Source organism: Ursus arctos, unplaced genomic scaffold (genome assembly GCF_023065955.2).
Source record: "Ursus arctos isolate Adak ecotype North America unplaced genomic scaffold, UrsArc2.0 scaffold_2, whole genome shotgun sequence".
Taxonomy (NCBI): domain Eukaryota; kingdom Metazoa; phylum Chordata; class Mammalia; order Carnivora; family Ursidae; genus Ursus; species Ursus arctos.
This window is the reverse complement of record NW_026622874.1, coordinates 87,639,258-87,656,938: the sequence shown is the minus strand read 5'-3', so window position 1 is coordinate 87,656,938 and position 17,681 is coordinate 87,639,258. Positions and strand designations below refer to the sequence as shown.

At 55.1% G+C, this 17,681-nt stretch overlaps 3 protein-coding genes across 10 annotated transcripts in view; 2 read left to right on the top strand and 1 right to left on the bottom strand.

Annotated features, from left to right (window-relative positions):
- The first annotated feature begins 107 nt into the window (after window positions 1-107).
- On the top strand, window positions 108-4,870 carry LOC113267664 (putative protein T-ENOL). Of its 7 annotated transcripts, none has more exons than XR_007191283.2 (6): window positions 138-445; window positions 931-1,015; window positions 1,299-1,449; window positions 1,729-1,852; window positions 1,949-2,006; window positions 4,560-4,870. XR_007191283.2 is itself a non-coding variant. In XM_048224811.2 (6 exons), the coding sequence occupies exons 2-6, from the start codon at window positions 935-937 to the stop codon at window positions 4,690-4,692; spliced, it is 357 nt and encodes a 118-aa protein (XP_048080768.1). In that variant the 5' UTR covers window positions 138-445; window positions 931-934; the 3' UTR covers window positions 4,693-4,870. The 7 variants fall into 7 exon arrangements, 3 of the variants coding, with proteins under 3 accessions (XP_048080768.1, XP_026371548.2, XP_048080767.1); XM_048224811.2 differs by having other exon boundaries at window positions 1,729-1,759; window positions 4,657-4,870; XM_026515763.4 differs by having other exon boundaries at window positions 139-461; window positions 1,729-1,759.
- Window positions 4,871-6,521: 1,651 nt separating this feature from the next.
- Window positions 6,522-17,681, bottom strand: part of SEZ6L2 (seizure related 6 homolog like 2) — an 18,822-nt gene continuing 7,662 nt past the window's right edge. For both annotated transcript variants that reach the window (XM_026515757.4, XM_057314935.1), the window contains 13 exons: window positions 17,041-17,226; window positions 16,208-16,376; window positions 15,414-15,577; window positions 12,457-12,657; window positions 11,870-12,008; window positions 10,860-11,056; window positions 10,527-10,721; window positions 8,554-8,745; window positions 8,279-8,470; window positions 7,729-7,767; window positions 7,446-7,563; window positions 7,222-7,318; window positions 6,522-6,731 (listed from right to left, as the gene is read on the bottom strand). In XM_026515757.4, coding sequence (XP_026371542.1) covers window positions 6,702-6,731; window positions 7,222-7,318; window positions 7,446-7,563; window positions 7,729-7,767; window positions 8,279-8,470; window positions 8,554-8,745; window positions 10,527-10,721; window positions 10,860-11,056; window positions 11,870-12,008; window positions 12,457-12,657; window positions 15,414-15,577; window positions 16,208-16,376; window positions 17,041-17,226 — 1,919 coding nt within the window. In that variant the 3' untranslated portion in view covers window positions 6,522-6,701. The remainder of the gene's footprint in view (window positions 6,732-7,221; window positions 7,319-7,445; window positions 7,564-7,728; window positions 7,768-8,278; window positions 8,471-8,553; window positions 8,746-10,526; window positions 10,722-10,859; window positions 11,057-11,869; window positions 12,009-12,456; window positions 12,658-15,413; window positions 15,578-16,207; window positions 16,377-17,040; window positions 17,227-17,681) is intronic.
- The window catches only part of ASPHD1 (aspartate beta-hydroxylase domain containing 1), a 19,342-nt gene continuing 12,176 nt past the window's right edge, over window positions 10,516-17,681 (top strand). Inside the window, exon 1 of the transcript XR_006411379.3 lies at window positions 10,516-10,620. The gene's annotated coding sequence lies outside the window, so the exon portion shown is untranslated. The remainder of the gene's footprint in view (window positions 10,621-17,681) is intronic.

The following is a 17,681-nucleotide window of genomic DNA, read 5'->3' as shown; positions in this document are numbered from 1 at the left end:
AGCATTCCGCCCTCCTGGGTCGATGCGTCCCCGAAGGGCAAGGTTATTTAGTACAGCCCACAGTTTTTTATTTTTCCTGCCCCGCCTCCTATCTCCGGCCTCATTTGCTCTCGCGGCTCCAGGCAGCGAGAGGGCGGCTAGAGAGGCTGGGGGCGGGGGGCCGAGGGGCGCGTGGGGAACGGCCGAGATCGGGGTTGCTTCTTGCGCGCCCCTAGTGGTAGGAGGATTCGGTCCCAGGCACCACCCTGTGTGATCTTCCCCTTTCCTAGACTTCTGGCGCTGGGGTCACCATTCCCGAGGAGGGATCCAAAAGGAGGAGGAACGGAGACCAGAGGAGCGAATGCGACATGCTGGAAAAATGCCGCCCCCCCCCCGGCCCCCGCCTTTGGTTCTAGAATCCCTAATATCCTGGCAACGGGGTTGCAGAACGTCCGCAGACACCAAGGTTTTTATAGCAACGGGTAGCTGCACCACCCCCTCTTTCCAGCCTTCCTCCCCAGCTCCTACTCCCCGTCCCCTGAGACCTAACTAGGGGCTCCTTAGCCCTTCCTGTTTCCCTCCTGCCCAAGATTTCAACTCATCTGCCAGGTCGGGGGCAGCAAGCCGGCTGGCTGCCTTGCCTTGGGGAAGGGCCTCGGGTGGGAGGAAGGAGAGTGCCCCTGGGAGAAGTGGAGGGAGAGGATTGTTGTGGGCGTTCCCACCCCACTCCCCCGCCCCCCAGGGAGATTTAAGGCAAAGGTGTTTTGTTTGTTTGTTTGTTTTTTGTTTTTGTTTTTTTGTTTTGTTTTGTTTTCCAGGATGAGAACCAGGCAGCAGGATAGTTCATTTAAGGGCCCTATTTAAATCTGGCCCTTTTGAAGAATGGGGTGGGATGGGTTTGGGGAAAGTGGGCTGGTTTCTCAGCCTAACACAGGTCTCACCTGTTTCCAGGGGGATGGCATCCACACCTACCAGGAATGAGGAGAAGAAGGGCAGCAGGATGCCCCAAGCTGCAACCCCCTTGGGTGGAGGTCTGGTGAGCATGGGGATGAGCTGAAGTGGATGGAGAGCTCCTAGGCCAAGGGCACTGACACCTCCAGTCTTGAGACTCTAGCCTCAACCCTGAGCCCATAGCCCCCAGCACTTGGCCCTGAGGTTCTCAAAGACTGCCCCCCCACTACCAGTGTCTTCTCAGCCAAATCTCAAGAATCAGCCCTCTTCAGACCTTAGACCCAGAGCTCCCAGGCCGGGAGCCCCCAGACCCAGGACTCCCATGTGGGAACTCCAAGCCTGAGCCCTTCCAATCTCCCCTTTCGCAGAAGATTTCATTATCCCGATCTGAGGAATTCCTGACCCGGATCAGCACAGAACTCACCAACGAGGCCTTGTTTATCGCTGGCTGCCACATGAACTCTGTGCCCACGAAGAAAAAACAGACACAAGACCGAGGGACTCAGATATCCAAACACGGTGACCCCCCCACTCCAGGACCACTGTGTCCAGAGACCCTACCATACCCCGAGTTCCAGTCCCTAACCCCTCCCAACCACAGCTGACCTTTCCAGCAACCCGGGCCCGTCTCCCTGATCTCACAGCCAGCCCTTGGACTGAGTAGTGCTCCCGCCCTCCGACTCCCCCAGTACCCACTCCTCACTGCTGGCCAGGAACACCTCGGCACCTTCCTCCCTAGCCACATCTCTTTCTGGCCGTGGGGGTAATAATTTCTCTGATTGGGGCCTCTACTTCCAGTGTTCTTCAAGACCAGAGGCACGGATACCCGGTGAGTGAAGCTTCAAGGGAGATGCCCTTTGTCCTGGGAGAAGGCTGAGGAGCCCGAGGGGAGAGAGCGAGGGTTTGCCAACATCCTAGCAGGGTAGGGGGACTTTGAAACCGTGCAGTCTGATTCTCTTCTGCTCCGATCCTCGAATTCCGAATTCTCAGCCCTCCCCTTTCCCTCCGCCTTCTCTAGTTCTGACAGAAACCGTACCCGCACCAAGGCGCACCTCCTGCCATCCCCTCGTGACAAGGTATATACTGAGTCCATGAGTGGCAAGGCTGTTCCATATTAACCAAACATTTAGAGTTCACAGGATATGCCAGTCCCGGTTTTAGGAGCTTGGGACCCAGAAATGAAGGGCAGTCTGTGCCCTTGAAGAGTTCACAGTTAACATGGTGCTGGTCAAGTAGGTGGTCAATTACACATGATACGGATCAGTGCCTGTCATAGAATTGGAAACAGCCAGGAGAGCGCTTATCCCAGCCTTGGTGGGAACAGGAAGGAACGGAATCACAGAACTTCCGGGTGGAGGTGACATCTAAAGAAAGAATCTTCCAGGAAAAAATGGGTTGTTCAGGGTGTTCCAAGGGGCAGGGCTTGTATGAGCAAAGATACGAGGTGAGTTTCAGTAGACTGAGTGGGAGTATGTCAGTGTATGTTCTTAGGGCGGGAGAGAAAGTGGGATCAGAGGCAGTTTAGCTGCTGGAGTACAGAGGCATGGTAGCCAGGGTCTACTCAGAGACCTTAGGCGTGCGTGCCTTAAGATCAGGAGTCCCTGGAGAGGATTTGATCAAGGGAGGTTGTAATTTTAGATCAGTCACTCCGGTGGTCAGTGGGGAGAGTGAGCTGGAAAGGGGAGCTCAGAGGTGGAGGCCAGTTAGCAGTTATGCCAAGAGACTAAGCTAGTGATGATCGGGTCCGGAATTGTCACAGTAATAGTAGAGATGAGAAGAGGGGCAGATACGAGAAATAAAGACCAGGAAAACTGAGTTTGGTCATTGAATAGAAATGATAGGGGGGAAAAAAAGAGGAAATCAGATGACCCGCCCCTACATTTCTGGCTTCTGTACCTGAAGTCTGATGATGACATGCCACTGCTCTGAACTCCACGACAGTTCCCTGTTTCAGAGGAAAAGCTGAAGTCCTTCAGTGGCTTACAGGGCCTCTCTCCTCCCTCACCCCACTGTCTCTCGGACCTCATTGCTTACAACTGCTCGCCTAGTCTCCCTCTTCTCAGTCACGCCAGCCTCCTCCATCTTCCTGGACCATGGCTGCCGTGCTCCCACCTTTGGATGGATTGAGTTTGAGGTGCCCCTGGGAAGACCAGGTGGAAATACCGTGTAGATAGTTGGAAATAAGGCTTCAAAACTCACCAGAGATGTCTGGGCTGGTGATAGAAATTGGATTTAGGAGGGAGTCGGCAGTTGAGGGCTGTGTGGTTGCTCCCGGGGGTGTTATGCAGAGTAAGCAGGAAGAGGGTGTTGAGGCTGGAGTCCGGAAGAATCTCTCCATGTAAGGTGTTGGTGGAGGAGGAGAGAGGGGGTCGTGAGGAAGGCAGAGAAGGAGCTGATAGCAGATGTTTATTGAGTCTAGTATGTGCTGGGTCCACCAGGTCTTAGCGATGGTCAGTTCTTTGGGGCTGCTACCTCAATATTCATGACCAAGACCAGTGGCACACTGCAGCTGAGAACAGGCCACTGTTCTTAACCTCAGGGAGCTGGCCTTCTAGTGCCTTTGGGACCTTTGAACTCTCCTAATTGGGCTTTGGTGTTAGAAGCAGCTTGAAGTAGCCGGAAAGCCCTGGGCCTTAACAGCTCATGTGCTATCAGCCTGAGAGTTAGCCTTGTGCGAGTTGCTTCCTTTCTCCCCCATATGTCAATGCGGGCCTTGGACAAGATGCTCTGTAAGGGCCCTACCTGCTCATGCAGTGGTTTCCTACTCCTTCCCAAATGGCAGTTGATTGAGAATTTCATCCTGAGATAATACCCTCTCATCCCCTGGGCAGCACCCCATGGTCCCAAGAGACTTTTCCTTCCTCATCCTCAAGAACATGGAAGCCTACAGATCTTTGAACTGCCCCTTGAATTATAAGTCTTTGTACGTGGGCAAAATGTTGAGTCAGGGAATGGGTGAGTGGATGGAGAGGGTGGGCAAATGGATGAATGGATAAACGGATGGATAAATTCACTGAACGTGTCTTAGGCACTTCATATGTGCTGGCACTGCTGTGGAGACTGGAGTCTAGAAGTGAGCAAGCTAGAGTCCTTGGTTTTTTTGTTTTTTTTTTTTAAGATTTTATTTATTTATTCGACAGAGATCGAGACAGCCAGCGAGAGAGGGAACACAAGCAGGGGGAGTGGGAGAGGAAGAAGCAGGCTCATAGCAGAGGAGCCTGATGTGGGGCTCGATCCCATAATGCCGGGATCACGCCCTGAGCCAAAGGCAGATGCTCAACCGCTGTGCCACCCAGGCGCCCCCTAGAGTCCTTGCTTTTGAGAAGTTTAAATGGGGGCTGAGTGATTAGGTGGAAGAGGGCTGAGTGGGTAGACGGGTGAATGAGGGATAGATGGACAGGGGGACAGATGGATGAGTAGAACGTGTGCATGGGTAGAATGATGGGTAGATGTGTGGGTGGAGAAATACGTGGATAGATGGGTGGTGGGTGCGTGGGTGGGGGAAATGGGGAATGGTGGTAGGATAGAGAGATGTGGGGGGGATGGGGGTTGGATGGAGAGGTGAAGGATGGAAGGAGAAGACGGGAGCCTTGGGTCCAAAGAATCAGAAGGTTCTTTTTCTTTTCTAGGGAGCTCTGCTTAGCAGCTTGACACCTGGAGGATGACCCCAACCTTCTCTGGTGCAGCCCTTAGCCTCTCATGTTCTCCCCCATTGTGTCCTTCTAGAACATGCATCAGAGCTCCTCGTTCACAAGTCACTAATGCTTTAGTTTGCTGGGAACTCCTGGTCATAAGCAGCAGCTGCACACTCGAAGCCTCCCAGGTGTTCTGGAACCATCTCACACCTTTCCACCCTCAGCTGGCAAGGACATCACCAGAAATCAAAGGCTTTAATAAAAAGACAGAGAGAGGTCCTTCCCTCCTCCCAACCCAGGCCGTGCTCTGGAGTGGCTTCTCTGGGGTGGAGATGTGAGAGGGTGGCCCTTTCTTTTTTCTTCCCTTCCTTCCTTCCTTCTTTCTCTTTTCTTTTTTTTCTGGCCAGACGTGTGGCCATATGGGTGAAACGGCATGTTCCATGCTACTGGAATGGCTTTAATTCGGGCAGTTAACAACCTGTTCTCTGTCAGCCTCTTGGCGGAGATGAGCTCATGGATCCGGAACCCAGCCTCCTAGCCGCACTCCAGCACCTACACGTCTAGGCCTCTGGCATCTGAGAGGGGCCACCCTAGCCTCTGAGGAGCCACCTCTGCCACCAGTGTCAGTGCTGAGGCCTCTTCTAGGGCTCTGGGGCCTCGTGCCTGGGGGGACACGTCACGCGCACTGCTGGCCAGAAGGGAGTGAGGCCACCTTGGGGGGGGTGAATCTGGCCACTTATTCGAGCCTCCTGAGGAAGTCCGTTCACATCTCTGAGCCTCAGTTTTCTTATCCAAAAAATGGGAGTCATTATCCCTGTCCCGTGGGCTCCTTGTAGAGGGTAAAAACATAACGCGTACAAAGTGCTTAGCACCATGCCCGGCGTGGAAGAAACGCCTAGAAACGCACGCTCTTAGAAGGATCAGTTCGCATCACGTTCTGAAACTCAGCCTCCTCTGAGTATTGCGGTGTTCTTTGGAGTGTCCTAAAAATGTTTCATTATATTTAAATGTAAAATTTGAATTAAGTGAAATTCAGTTAATTGGGAGGCTCTTTAGAGAAATGGGCTATAAATTCCTTACAATGTTTAAAAGTGGATACGCTGGAAAAGGACCCCCATAGCGTACAAAACCAAGCTCATTCTTTATGAAATGCTACAAATTTGACCATTACTTAGTAGACGGGTAACAGCAGATATACTTAGAGTGCCAAAAAGATGGGGGAGGAAAAGAACGGTACGTGTGGATGCATACAAACGTTCTCAAAAGGGGCGTGCATTTTAGGTGAACTGGTCATGGGACAGACAGACAGCTGTTTGCGTCCTGCCAAGCAGGAGAGGCGGCTGCTGTCAGCTCTCTCCAGGCTAAAAGGGCCTAGAAGCATCAAGCAGAGGGGAAGAGACAGCTGAGGCCCAGAGGGGGCTCACCCTCCGCACAGGCCGAGCGGAAAGCTGGGCGTTTGGACCCCAGGCCAGCCCCCCTGACATTGCCCTGTGCCCCGCCTTGGAGCGCCATCTTTTTTCCAAACTGGTCCGCTCTCCCCAGGCCCCTCTCCAGGCCACTATGTGACCCACCTTCCCATACCCCACCAGCCCAGTTACAAATGGTGGTTTTCTGTTTATTGCTCAAAACCAAAAATCCAGAAGCGAAGGTGGGGAGATTGTGGGTTCGGAGATGGCATGAAGCGGGGAGGGGGCCTTGTCCTTGCTTTCCCCCTTCATCCCTCTTCTTCTGACCCTCCAGACCCCAGGGGTGAGGCCTGGGGGCCAGAGCATCTGGGAAGAGCCTTCAAGGCCAAGGGAACAGCAGAGCTCTCAGGCAGTCCTTGGGGGGTGCCCTGGGCCAAAGAGGCCCCAGGAGTTGCAGGGGAGCTGAGTTCCCCTCCCAGGGTCCAAAAGCCAGTAGGGCGGGAGGGGAGGGGCAGGCCCCTTGTTTGGCAACTGAGAAGAGGAGGCTCTGGCGGCAGGATGCTGGTTTATTTACGGTAGGGTCCCTGGGGCCATCAAAGCCCCCTCGTGGGACCAGGAGACTATTTACACGGCAGGGAGGAAAGGAGCCAGGGACAAGGTCCTGTATTCCTCCCTGCCCAGCATGGGGAGAGGAGGGGCGTCCTGGGTCCTGCAGCCTTAGTCTTGGGGTTCAGATGGAAACTTCATACTCCCGTGTATCCTGGAGACAGAGAGATGGGATCAGTTGCTGGACGGGGATGGGATGGAAGAGGGAAGAAAATGGGAGGAGGCGTCCACCAGGGAGGGGAAGGACCCGGGGTTTTTAAAATAACATTATCATGAGGTTTGGGAACCATGGGGTGGGAACAGGGCTGAATCTGGCCTGTGGGTATTTGGTTCCTCTCACGGTATCTTAAAATCACACACAGATCTGAGTTTCTGGGTTGTCTTCAACAACTGGAAGGCCTGGCGATTGGGCCTAAGTTTCCACTATAGACTAGATGGGGCACAGCTTGGTCACTTAGCCACAGTCCCCACCATGCCGCCCCTCCCGACCGTCCACACCTGACTTCCTGTGTTCACTGAGGCAGCCTTTGTAGGCGGCTGAGTTTGAAATCCCCAAGACGGGTATTACAGAGACTTTGAGAGAAGATCTGGAGCCCTGGGGAAGCCGAGAGATGTGGCTCTCCAGGGGGAGGGGAAGGGCTCACCCCAGCTTCATACAGTGGGTTGCTGAAGTCTGACTCCACAGTGATGGGGCTGTAGGAATGGGAGCCCGAGAAGCCGAAGAGGGATTTTCCCTGTAGTCTGGGAGAGGGAGGAGATAGAGGGGCTTATCGAGAGGTGAGCCCCCCACCCCCCCCTCACCCAGGCTTCTGTGCCAGGCAGGCAGGACGTCTGCCCTGGCCAGCAGCTCCCCGACTAGGGTACTTACTTGGTGTAGTATATGTAAACGCCACTGCCGAGGACGATGACCAGGCCTAGGGGCAGCAGGATGGCCAAGGCGAGGTTCCCACCCTCCAGCTGCCGCGATGGGTCTGTGGTCTGGGTCACTGGGGAGAGGAGAGGCCAGTGAGCTGGGGCTGGGCCCAGCCCACTGGCCTCTCCCAGCCTCCTGCCCTGGGCCTCACCCCTCCGGGGCCTGGCCTCCTGCCCCGGCCTCTGCCTTGCCCTCCCGACTTGGCCAGGCCTGGGTCTCCACCTGTGCCCTCACTGACCTTCCAGTTTTCGGTTGTCCAGGAGCTCCTCATAGGCCACTGCAGGGAGAGGAGGGGGAGGGGACGGGGTCTGAGCCAGGGAGGGAAGGAGGCTGGGTAGAGGCCGGGAGCCCAGTGGGGCTGGGCTGGACAGCCTGGTTCTCTCTGCCCTCTGCTCAACCTAAACTTTATCCTTCTGTTGGTGGGGGGCGGGGTGTGTGTGGAGTGGGCAGGGCCTTCTTCCTCCTTCTCCAGACCCCTAAAAGTTCAGGGTTCTTGGTCTGTCTGAACTAATCGGGTTTGTAGAATTTGTCAAAAATGGGGAATTTGAGACCTATCCAGAGGGCCAGGGACTTCCAAGCCAAAGCCCCCTCGGCTACGTCCCTTAGGACAATTCCATGACCTTGAGATTCCCCAGGACCACTGATGTCCCTTCGAGGATCAGAGCCCACAGGAGGTGAATGGGGAGCTCAGCAGGTTACCGTCGCTCTCAGATTTGCTACCTGACTTTCCCAGTCCCGTCACTCCCCAGACCCTGCTGTGCGCCCTCCTGCCCTGTCTGCCCAGGCACCTTTGCAGAGTGGGGGCTGGCTGGTCCACTGGGAGGGGTGGCCGGGCACACAGGTGATGGTGACCTCGCCGATGAGCTCAAAGCCCTCGTAGCAGAAGAAGCGCAGAGACTCGCCCGCCTGGTAGTGATGCTTATACAGCGTCTGATAGCCGTTCTCCGGCACCCCTGGGTTCAGGCACGGCTCATACTTCACTGCAGGGGATAAATCAGTCACTTGCCAGCTCACTGCTGAGCAGGCCACCCGGCCACCCTTCCCAGGGCGTCCCCAGACTCACAGGCACACTTGGGCACCCGGTCGCTCCACTTGGGTGTGCCCGTGTCCCGGCTGTAGCAGGTGAGTACGGCCGCCCCCTCCAGGCTGTACCCCGGCAGACAGCGGTACTGGACGTGGGAGCCGACAGGGAAGCCAGCGTCTGAGGTGGTACGGTGCCCGTTGGTGATCTCACCAGGGTCGGCACAAGTCATGACTGTTGGCAGGAGGGCAAGTTCAGCGGGAGCTCAGGCCTTAAAAGATCTCCCGGAAGCTGAGCGCTGGGAGACGCCTGAGCTGTAGGCCATCTTCCCGCTAAGCAAACCCCAACCTCCCACCATCTCCTCCAAATGAGGAGATCAGAAGTTGGACAAATGTAAAATTCGGTGCATTTTAGATTTCAGGCTTCTTCCGGAAAAGAGCGGTGGGGGCAAGCCGGGCCCCCGTCCTAGGATGAAATGTGAAATATCCTGCCCCTGTACCAGAGCATATGAGCTGCATCCCAGCGCCGCCAGCCCCGCACGGTGGCTCTTAGGCGGGACAGCAGCTGCGCTCTTTAGAGGGGCCCAGCCCTCCCGCTCCACTCGTTCCCGTCATTCCCAGCGCCCTCCACGCACTCGCACAGCCTGCCCTGCAGGTGCCGTTTACACCCTTGTGCAAGTAACAAGTAGAGCCATTTGTTGTATATGGACCTCCGCTAAATGCTTTACAAACATAGTATCCTATACCCTGATGATCCTGAGGGCTCAACGTGACTCATCTCGCGGAGCTCAGGGCGGTCAAATAACTGGTCCATGGTCCCTCGGGCGGGTCACAGCCCCAGAGCACTGGGCTGAGATTCAGAGACTTGGGTCTCAGCTCACCTTCAGGCTCAACGTGCTGCCTTGGCCAGGCCCTATCCCCTCTGGGCCCTGCCTCCATCCCTTCCCCTGTCCTGTCTGGCTTTCAGGCTGGACATCCTGTGAATCCTTCTAGAGATCGGGAGCTGCATCAACCAGAAAGTTTTTCTTGTGTCCAGCCCAAATCTGCCTTCCTGAACTTAATCTCATCGGTCCCACCATTGCCCCCCGGGGCCGGGTGGAAGACCTACTATCCCATATCCTTGTGGCAGGCTTCCCAAAATTTGGAGAAAATGACAAGACGCCACCCCTTTCTGCTATTCTAAGACATAAACACTCCCAGGTCCTTCAAATATCACCTTCTCTGTGAAATCTCCTGTCCCCTCCCTGGAACAATGAGCACCCCCCCTTCCCACCGCGCTTCTTCATATTTATAGCAGCTACTGAACCGTTCACACGCACAGGTACTGTGTGAAAACTCTTCACAGCCCTTATTACTATTTCGCTGACGAGGCAGCCAAGACTCAGAGATGTTAAGTACTTTGCCCCAAATCACCCAGCAGTTAGGGCTCTGTAATATCCTGAGCTGTTTAAGTGTCTGTCCCTCTTCTGGACTGTGAGCTCGGCCAGGGTCGGGAGGGACCCCAGCCCCTCTGCATAACCCCAGCCCAGCATGGGGCTTCAGTGACTACATTAAAATGAACCAAGTTCTCCGACCAGCCTAGGCCCCAGCCAAGTGACCCCCTAATGTCACGGGTTGGGGACTGAGACTGGAGCTGGGTCTAGAAGGGGGAGAATGGAGCGGAGAGCTGAGATGGTGGGGGCGGGACCACAGTGAGGCGGGACCCAGAGGAACCGGGGTCAGAGCCCAGAACAGTGCACGAGAGGCACGCAGACCGGAGATGAGAGTGGGGTCCAGAGGGGACAGTTTCGGGACACCCAGGATCAGAGGGGTGGAACCCAAAGGGTTAAGGGGCGGGGCCTGAGAAGGATCCGGGCAGAATCCAGAGCGAAGGGAAGTGAAACCGGGAGTGGGGGGGGGGGGGCAAAAAGGTACGGAAGCTGGACGCGGAGGGGATGGGCGGGGCCCAAGCGGAGCGGCGCAACCCCGACGGGCAGGGGCGGGGCCACGAGAGACCTGGGCGGGGCCCGGGCTCACTCTTTTGGCAGGCGGGCGGCGCTGCGCTCCAGGACAGGTCCCACTGGCAGGTCAGAATGTCGGAGCCGAGCAGCTCATAGCCAGGCTCGCACTGGTAAGTAAGCACCGTGCCCCGGATCAGATCCCCGTGGGAGGCCGTCCTCCAGCCCCACTCCGGAGGTGGCAGCTCTGGGCACGTGTCGTTCCTCGGAACCTCTGCAGGGGTGAGACAGCGAGTTTGGAGGCTGTCGGGCGACCGACTCAGGGCTCCCTTCCAGCCTCGGGGACCACGCTCCTTCCGGGATCTCTGGCCTGCCGGACCCCTGCTCAATTCAGGACCCTAGACCTCGGTACCTTTGAAATGCAACACGAAACCCTGCCCCAGGCCCGGGTTCGGGGGCCCTGGCGGTGCCTGGAACTGTAGCGTGAGGTCGGGCCCAGAGGAGAGGAGGCGGCGGCGCGGTTGAGGTCCCCGAAGCTGGGCCAGGACTCGGGCGCTGGGACCGTCCCCATCGAACAGTGTCAGCATGTCCCCTTCACGCACATTCAGGCTGCAGGGAGTGGAACCAGTTGTGCGGGCTGAGTTATGATTGGCCCCTCCTGTGCGGTTCTGCTCAATCCCTAACTCAGTTCATTAGTAACCCTACCTACTGTCCAGCCCTGTCCACATTCCCCCATCCCAGGTCTGGCCAACCTTTGACCAATTACGGCCTTATCCTCTATGCCAGCTGCTCCGGGTTCCACTTATTCTGTGCCTCTTCCCAGTTCCTGTTTCCGGATTCCCAGCCCAACTCCTTAGGAACTCCTCGCACTCTCTGGTCCCTCCTCCCTCCCCAGGTGCTGCACCTTCTCGCTCAAGTCCAGCTCTGACCAATCACAGGCCATGCTTTTACCACCGGCCCAACTCCAGGCCCTGTCCATATCCACTTTGGGACCATGCCCACTTCTGGTTCTGTCCGGTCACATGGCCATCTCATACCACATCAGCTCACTGGCTTCTCCCCACACCCACCACCACCTCTGGTGCTGGTGACTAGGACGCAGTTCGGGTCTGGGCTCCTGGAAACCGCTCCAGGGGCGGCCAGAAACAGCCAAAGAGTGAGAGACACCAAGTCAGAGACACCCCCTTTTCACTACAGCTCCTGCAGAAGGCTGCATTACCCATGTCCTTGTCCAAAGTCGCCTGAACAAATCAAAAGTGATTTGTACCTAGGTCTACCGGACAACCCACACCCCCATCCTGAACCCTTAGTCCCCTCTTTCATCTTGCATAGCCAGCCAGGCTCCCGGCGCAGGCTAGGGTGTTGTCATACCACACTTCACTGAGCCCGCACCCATCACACCCCCGCAGCACCCGAACGTACATCTCAACTTGGAGCAAGATGCGCTTCTCTTCCTGGACGTGCAGGCCCCACACGCAGTCCTGGCCGGGGCTATAGCTCTGAGGCCAGTCGGGAGAGAGGACCACACCAGCTGCCTCTGACAGCTCCCCTCCGCACATGGCTGGGGGAGAAGGGGGGCAGATTCAGAACTCACCAAGGGCCTCACCACTCCCAGCTGTGTGCATCAGACCGCCTCACAAGCTCGCTGTTACCTGTTACCCACCTGTTTGTTGTGCCCAATCCTGGGCCCTGCTCTCACCTAACCCCGCCCACCTAACCCCGCCCACTCTCCAGCCTATGCATTATCGCCGCCCCCCCCCCCCCCAATCGCATGGCTTAGCTCCAGCTAGAGCTCTTCAAAACGTTTGGGTCATGACCCCTAACTGCTGTAACAAACCCACCAGTTATTCAGCTACAAAAACTATTTCTGAAAAGGACAAGGATTTACCCAAGGTCTGGGTTTACTGGGTTTGGATATGCAAGTCTCCCTCCTGAATGGCCTTCCTAAGATCCCCAGCTCAGGGGTAGTCTGCAGACGGAAGGAGCTCCTAGGGACGCGGAGGGCTCACCCTTGCAGGCTGGCTCAGTGTCGTTCCAGTGGGGTTCTGTGGGATCCACACATTCGATGGCATTTGGGGGGCCAGGAGGCTCCAGTGCATATCCTGGGAGGCACGAGAAGGTGGCCAGTGCCCCTGGGCGGTACTCAGGGTCCGTGGTGGTGACATTGCCATGTGCCAGGAAGGGAGCGAAGCAGCGATCTTCTTCAAAGGCTAGAGAGGGGTCAGTCGCAGAAAGTAAGCATGAGGACAGGCATCAGGGGATCTCAGACTGGGGGAGCTTGGGCTGAATTCAAATGTCGTTTGGCCACTCAGTGGGCTGTTTAAAATGGAATGACTTTGGGCTTAGCTTTCACTCCCCAGTCTCCCCCAGACCCTAACCCTTCTCACTCACACATTTATGTTACCTTCCTTGCCTCTGGAGGGAAACCCCTAGGCTAGTCAAATCCCAGCCCCCATTCTACAGATGAGGAAACGGAGGTCCACAGACAAAAAAAAGTCGCTTGCCCAATGTCACACAGTAGGGCAGTGGCAGAATCCAGTCTCAAACCCAGATTGCTTGATTCCCAGCCAGAGCCACTTGGTTTTGGAAACTGCAGAGGAGGGAGGGGAAAGGCTGCCTTTGGAGAACTGGCTCATGCAGGTGTGTTCTCTCCTCAAAAATAACAGTTAGAGGGGCAGCTGAGTACTTTAGTCGGTTAGGCGTCCAACTCTTGGTTTCGGCTCAGGTCATGACTGCAGGGTCATGAGATCAAATGGAGGCCGCACTGGGCTCCATACTCATCAGAGTCTGTTCGTGGTTTCTCGCTCTCCCTCTGCCCCTCCCCTGCTTATGCTCTCTGTCTCTCTCTCTCTCTAAATAAATCTGAGAGAGAGAGAGAGAGTGTGTGTGTGCAGGGGTGGGGAGGGGCAGAAGGAGAGGGAGAAAGAGAATCTCAAGGAGATGCCCCACTGAGCCCAGAGCCTGACTTGGGGCTTGATCTCATGAACGTGAGATCATGACCTGAGCTGAAACCAAGAGTCAGCCACTTAACCAACTGAGCCACCCAGGTGCCCCATAAATAAATCTTTTTTTTTTTTTTAAGATTTTATTTATTTGGGGCGCCTGGGTGGCACAGCGGTTAAGCGTCTGCCTTCGGCTCAGGGCGTGATCCCGGCGTTACGGGATCGAGCCCCACATCAGGCTCCTCCGCTATGAGCCTGCTTCTTCCTCTCCCACTCCCCCTGTTTGTGTTCCCTCTCTCGCTGACTGTCTCTATCTCTGTCGAATAAATAAATAAAATCTTCAAAAAAAAAAGATTTTATTTATTTACTTGACAGAGAGAGAGCCAGCCAGCGAGAGAGGGAACACAAGCAGGGGGAGTGGGAGAGGAAGAAGCAGGCTCCCAGCAGAGGAGGGAGCCTGATGTGGGGTTCGATCCCAGGACCCTGGGATCACGCCCTGAGCCAAAGGCAAACGCTTAATGACTGAGCCACTCAGGTGCTCCCATAAATAAATCTTAAAAAACAAAACAACCCAGATTCTCCCCACCCTTGATTATCCATGCTGTAGCTGGAATCCAAAAGTACAGGGAATGCAGAAGCTACTCAATTTTGACTTTGGACTAACTCAGCAAAAATGAACATTTGGAGAGCATTTTCGGTTTTGCCCACGTGCTCATATCTCAGCTGCAAAATGATCTGTGGAGAGGAACCTGGAGCTCCTTGGAGCAGCAATGGCCCACAACTAGGCAGGCAGACCTCAAACCTGGGAATTCTTTTCACATTTTCAAATCTAACAGGCCATTCATTTCCCAGATCTGCTGTTCTAGTTCACTGTTACTTACACCTGATGAGGTGTCATGTCCAAATCCTAGGCATCCATCAGGGCCCAGTGCTCATACCAGAAACCAGCCCCTCCCATCTCTGAGCATTTCACTTTCTGTGTCTCCCTCCTGCTACTGCTCGCACAAAGCCTCTGCTCCACACTGGAATTCTGTTTCCCAAACCTACCAGGCCTTTCTCTACCTCTTTACTGTTGCTCACACTGTTCCATTCACCTGAGATGCTCATCCCAACTCTCCCTCTTTTTAAAATTCTCTCTATCCTAGGGCCACCTGGGTGGCTCAGGCAGTTAAGGGTCCGACTCTTGATTTCTACTCAGGTCATGGTCTCATAGTTGTCACATTGAGCCCCACGTTGGGTTTCACACTGGGCGTGGAGTCTGCTTGGGATTCTCTCTCTCCCTCTGCCCTTCCCCACCCCACCCCCCACTCTCTAAAAAATAAATAAATAAAATAAAATTCTCTCTATCCACTAAGGCCCAGCTCAAATGCCTCTTCTCCCATGATCACTGACCTTGTTTCTACCTATCAAGCATCTAGTCCCCCGTCTTCTGTTCACAGCACTCCTACTTTCATTTTGGGACACATGCCTCCCCCATTTCCAGTCTATGAGGTCAGGCTGGGGCCGACTATGGATGGTTCATGTGATGTGGATCTGCCAATCATAACACCACCTGCCCCTAGCTTCACTGATTGGCTCAGGTGTAGACACATGACCCAAGCCAGGGAAATGAGAGCCCTTCCTGGCATTTTTGCTGAAGCTCTTAGGAAAGTGGGACCCTTTCTCTTTCGGATGGACTTACTACGTCGGTGGTACGTCAGTCTGGAACTGCTAGGTGCCCCACAGACTGAAAGCCTGACTGACAGTGAATCTAACATAGGAAAGCCCTGAGAGATGAAGGTGCCTGGTCTCTTGGCTGTGTACCTGGATCCAGCCATCCGTGAGACTTAAACAGGAAAAGCCACCCCAGGAATTAGAAGAGGTCCATAAGAGGGGATTCTTGTAGTTTTCGGGTGGGGAGGAAGTTTGGTTCCAGAGTTCCGAACACAGAGATGAGCAGAGAGGGTATGTGCTTGTGACCGTACCTGGCCATCAGCAAGAGGGGAAAGTGCAGGAATTGGGGTCCCTGAGGGGAGGATACTTACCTTCAAATCGGAGGCTTAGCAGCAGGGGATTGGCAGGTGTCTCTGAAAGCAGCTCCACATAGAGGGACTGGGCATCACTGATGAGACCCCGCTCCGGGACGTCATCCATGTCCGAGTCATAGATGACTGGGGAGAGGGGGCTGCCCCCTGAGCGCACCATCAGCCTGGAATGGACAGAAGGGTGGCCAGGGGCTCAGTTTCCCCTCAGAAGCTGCCTCGGCTCTTGCCGGCTCTCCTAACTCACTTTCACAGCTATTGCTTTCAAGCATTGACTAGGTACCATGTATGCTAAGCCTTCACACATTTTATCTCATTTACTTTTCACAAGAGCCCTTGAGTCAGTACGATTTATTATCCCTGATTTTATAGATGAGGAAATTGAGGCCTAGAAAAAGTCACTTGCCCAACATCACAGAGCAACTAGTGGCAGAGCTGAGGTAGCCGTTCGTTAGGCGAGAGACGGTACCGATGCTGATGACAATGACAAAGACATTTACGGGGCCCACTGTGTGCCAGGCACCCTTCTCAGCACTTCACATATCTTAACACATTTATCCTCACAGAAGCCTTCAGAAGGAGGTTCTAGTATCTCCATTCTACTGCAGAGGAAACTGAGGCACAGACAGGGCCTATGGGTCTAAGTTTGCACAGACGTACTGCCTAAGAAAGGGGAGGGACTAATCTGTGTTTACACCCATTTTAACTGGCATCCACCCCAGGTCTGTCTGACTCCCCACTGCAACCTTCCTATTTCCTGGAGGTGGGGACCTCTGACCCAAGGCCCAGACCCTCACCGGTCATTGTCCTCATCCAGTGAGACCCTCTCGAAGTGCAGATGAAGCCGGCGTCCCTCAGCTGCTTCAATGACCCAACGGCAGGTGAGGTTGGGCCCTGCCGCTCCCCCAGGCTCAGGGGACACAATGCGGCCCAGTGTAGCATTGTGGATGGTGCCACCACAGGATGCTGGGGGTAGAGGGGCCACATGTTAAGGTGACTTATCCTCATGTCTTCAGAGCTGTTACATCCCCACCTTTGGTTGGGACCTGGCCTCAGGGTGGTCTCTGCCCTACAAGCTCATCCCAGAGGATGAGACCTTCTCCAAGGACGGGACCCAGGTAGGGAAGCAGCCCTAGGATAGAAGACCCCCCAGCATGGACACCCCCTAGGATGGAAATTCTGCTAATATGAACCCTCCCCAGATGTGGACACCCTGGCATGGGGAGTTAGGGATCCCCAAAATTGAAGCCCTTAAATGGGAAATCTTCAAGATGGGATCCCCAGGATGAAGATTCTCCAGGATGGAGACCCTCTAGATATGGACCTCCAGAATGGCTTCCTTGAGGACGAGGAGTCTCCGAAAGAACAGACCTCGAGAATGGTGACGCCCCAGATGGAAACCCTTTAGGTAGGACATCCCCAGATAGAGACCTCCCCCTCAACCAAGGATGAAGATTCTCCAAGGGTAGAGACCTGTGTAAAGAGCTCCAGATGGAGACACCAGGATAGGGCGTCTTCCAGGCAAAACCCCTTCAAGATGCGTGTTCCCCAAAGACAGAGACCCCCAAGATAGTACCCTCCCAATGGGGCTCCCAGGACAGAAGCCCCACCTATCGTGCAGGAGACTCACCCATGCAGCTGGGGGGTTCACCGCTCCAGGCTGGCCGGGTGCTGTTGAGGCAGATAAGCGTCTCCTCCCCCTGCAGCTGGTAGCCTGAATCACAGTGGAAGGTGGCAGTGCCCCCAGGGTGCAGGTCTGTCACGCTCACGTCCCCATGGGCCGGCCGGGGAGGGAAGCCGCAGCTCAGGAGGTAGGCTAGGTCAGGCAGAACAGTGAGAAGGAGGACTCGTTTTCCCATGCTCCCCTCTCTCACCAGTCCCCTAGCACTTCCTTCCCTCTTCCCAGGTCCCCCTAGCGGCACAGGCTGGCTCCATACAGCAGCTCTCACTCGGGCACTTGGTCTCACCAAGAGGTAACCTCAACATTCCTTCTCTCCCCCAGTCTTTGTAATCTACCCACTTTGGCCTCCATTTTATAGATGAAGAATCTGAGACTTCAAGAAATTCGGCATTTAGCACCCCTTTGCTGGAGTGACTTCAGGCAACTCAGTTCACCACCGTGAACCCATCCAGCTCTGGTAATAACAAATAGTATTTGCAGAGCTTGTTTAGCTTCTAAAATGAGTTCATGCAGTGCTTGTGAGGTGGCCAGAGTAAGGCTGTGACCCATTTTCCAGATGTAGCAATGGGTTATTAAGTGCCTCATAGCGT